The sequence below is a fragment of the Corylus avellana genome, chromosome ca3 (assembly GCF_901000735.1).
Source record: "Corylus avellana chromosome ca3, CavTom2PMs-1.0".
Taxonomy (NCBI): domain Eukaryota; kingdom Viridiplantae; phylum Streptophyta; class Magnoliopsida; order Fagales; family Betulaceae; genus Corylus; species Corylus avellana.
The window spans coordinates 15,534,960-15,538,209 of NC_081543.1; the positions used below are offsets into that span (position 1 = coordinate 15,534,960).

The following is a 3,250-nucleotide window of genomic DNA, read 5'->3' on the forward strand; positions in this document are numbered from 1 at the left end:
TGTGATTATTCTGCTATATTGAAAAGAATGCAAATGTATTATTGATTCAGATGAGCAAAGCCTACTAATGGCTATTATGTGTTTACTCTGGCTGGAGGAGCTATCTCTTGAAAGTCTTCAAAAAGACTTGCATAACAAGGTTTACTATGGAGTCAGAGTTAATTGCTCTGGAGAAGGCATAAACTGAAGATGAATGGCTAAAGAACCTATTGGTTAATTTATTTATTTTGCCTTTATATGCTAACATAGCTGGATTTATGTGTTTATTGTGATTGTCAGGCTGCCAAAGCTCGAGTAAAGAATTTATAATGAGAAAGTGCACAATATTATGAGGCAGCTAATTGAGACCGGTATATGTCCATGGACTTTGTGAGGTCATAAAAGAATTCTGCAGATTCTTTGACCATGCCACTAGCAAGAAGGCTAGTGAGAGAAGCATCGAGGGGGATATGACTGATATCCAAATCATGACACTGTGATTGATACCCAACCTCTGTGATTGGAGATCCCATGAATGAGGTTTAATGGGAAACGAAGTCATAAGTGAAATGAGGTATGGTACTGTCAATTTATGTTTATTAACTATCTTGTTGAGAAGATTAGTAATGAGTCCATCCCTATGATGTAAGACAATACAAGATGCAGGGTGATTAAGGGTGAGCTTAAGGCTCTTAATGGGTCCATAATCCCTACCTGTTGGGATGGGGTGTTCCCTGCACACACTCTTGATGGATACCACCTATATGAGTGTGGAGGTGGTGCCGCCTCCTATGAGACTTTGGCAAGTCTCTAGAGCACTCATGAAGCCCAGAGGCGCATAGCCTGTATAAGGCGCCAACTCGCTATAGAACAACCCAATTTTCTTTATTTGATTTGATTTGAATTTTTGTTTATTTGATTTGATTTAATTTTTTGTTTTTGGAGAAAGTTATGTGGATGATAAGTTTGTTTAACTTGTGGATTTGGTTAAAAGAGTTTAACTCTAGCACGATTCATTAAGTTCATACTTATTTATCTTAGGTGTGGTAAAAACTTTCGGGTACCACATCGATGCATGCTTTCAATCTTCTTTTATTCTAATGTTTGTAACATGTGGGGGATTGTTCTAATATTTGTTACAAACATTAATTTTTTAGTCGTTTAAAAACATTTTATCATTTAATATTATCTTCATGAGTTTTTATAAGAAAGAAAAAATTCAGCTTTTAACCATTTTTGGTTTGTAACCATTTGGTCATTAACATTGTTTACAAGTCATTAAATATTGTTTTGACCATTTGTCATTAACCCATTTATTTTTCCTTACCGTTAGTGACGGTTAGAGTTCTCAAGTTTTTATGGGTTTCTAAGAACAAGTTTTATAGTTGGGACTCTTTATACCTTATGACTGTTGGTATTAAATTCCTATCAAGTTTTATACAAAGCTTACGTTATCTTTTTTCTAAAAAAGAGTAGCACTATAAAGGAAAGTCTTCTCAACATCCCACAAGAAGATATATGTCTGCAACATAAGTTTGAAGGAAAAAAAATTATATTCTTATATATTTTTTATGATTAGTTTACTTGGATATATATAATATAGCCACATAGAATCAGTGGATTTTTCCACCTATATTGTCTTTTATTTCTTGTATTTTCTCTATGTGGTTTTTCATCAAGAAGATCAAAGGGTTGTTCTACTAGTCTTCGTTATTGGAAGTGCGTCCTTAACGAAGGTAGACGCTATAGTCTAATCTTGGGAGGTTCCGTGTCAAAGGATCCGACCGCACCGAGTTATACACTCCGGGAGGCACTAATCAACCTTTAAGGACAACGCTCTTGCGTGATTCTATAACACATTGTGAGATCTTTTCATACTCTATTTTCATCTCTTGTATTTTATTTATTTTATTGTTAATATTCATATTGTAATTATTTTATATCAATGAGAATTTGTGCACCATCCAAAATTATTTCCAACAATAGCATACAAAGAGAAGCATCATTGGTACGACGCAAAAATACTTACCCAGACCAGATGGGAGGAGGATGACTATTATCACAACTGTTAAACCAAAGCACAGAGAATTAAAAATATAGAGTAGCAGGAAATAGGTTTCATTCATGACTACCTTCCCTAGATTGTTTGGGATGACGGTGCTATTGGAATTATCTTGCCAAACTCCTCCAGGAGGGCTGAGCGTCGCTTGATAGGTGCTTGTTATAAACAGCGCAAGAACCACCAACAGCATACTGCGCATCGTAATTGTCATATTCATTCTTTGACGAAGCGCAAATATCAGGAACCAATTAGGGCTAAGAAAGCTGAGGTCAAATTTCCATGAGCGAATTGTAAGTCGAGAAGCACTTCCCGTTTGGCTTTGCACGATGTCCAAAGCTGTTAAACCTTCTAAATTCTTAACATTTGCATCAACTCCAACACAATCCAATAAGAACCTCACGATCTGTGTATGATGTAGTAATGCATAATTATTGATCCATTCACTTTAAAATAGTTTATACCATTAAGAACCTCCAAAAAAATAAAAATAAAAATGCACAAAAATTAAGGTTATGTTACGATTTAAAGAAAAAAAAAAAAAATACCACTGCTATTGAAGAAGGAAATATCAGCAACGGTTATAAATTAAATGAGAAAAAAATCCACAACGTTAACATTCCATCTACGTGAACGATTTCCTTGTATAGAAGATCACAACATCAATTCTCAACGGCTATGTAAACCAAAATTTCTGTATAAATACATGCTCATGTAAATCGCTTATCATCAAGTAAATATACAAGTATTTTTTTATATTGGTTTTTTTCATGGTATCATAGCATGCAAAAACTCTGTTTCTGTAATTGAAAAACAGAGTCTCATTTTTTTCTTACCTGCTGCACTTAGTTTCTTTCTTTGTTGCAGTATCTCGGAAATATCTTGCCCGATTACTTTGGGGGCTAATCTCTCACTCCTTTTCGCCGGTCAGAAAACATTCGGGTCGTCAGTGGTCCTCGTTGGTCAGAGGCCACCATTTTTCAGCATCACGAGAGCGACCCAGTGGTAGTTGTTTGGTCAAAGGTCTCCCATCCACGCCCCAAGGATTTTCCCATTCCAATCCTTGCTCAAAGGTCCTCCCCGCTCCAACCCGTGCTTATTGGTGTTGCGACAGCCGGTCCTCCCATTCCCGTCGCACACCCACACCGTAGCCACCGACCCACAAGCATAATTTCTCTTCCATATTTTTTTTTGGCCTGCTCCGGTCTGCCC

General features: G+C 36.5%; 1 protein-coding gene across 1 annotated transcript in view; it reads right to left on the minus strand.

The window, feature by feature from the left end:
* Window positions 1-2,038: 2,038 nt before the first annotated feature.
* LOC132174177 (ankyrin repeat-containing protein BDA1-like) overlaps window positions 2,039-3,250 on the minus strand; it is an 8,161-nt gene continuing 6,949 nt past the window's right edge. Inside the window, exons 6-7 of the mRNA XM_059585869.1 lie at window positions 2,112-2,444; window positions 2,039-2,044 (exon numbers count right to left, since the gene is read on the minus strand). Of these exons, the coding sequence (XP_059441852.1) occupies window positions 2,039-2,044; window positions 2,112-2,444 (339 nt within the window). The remainder of the gene's footprint in view (window positions 2,045-2,111; window positions 2,445-3,250) is intronic.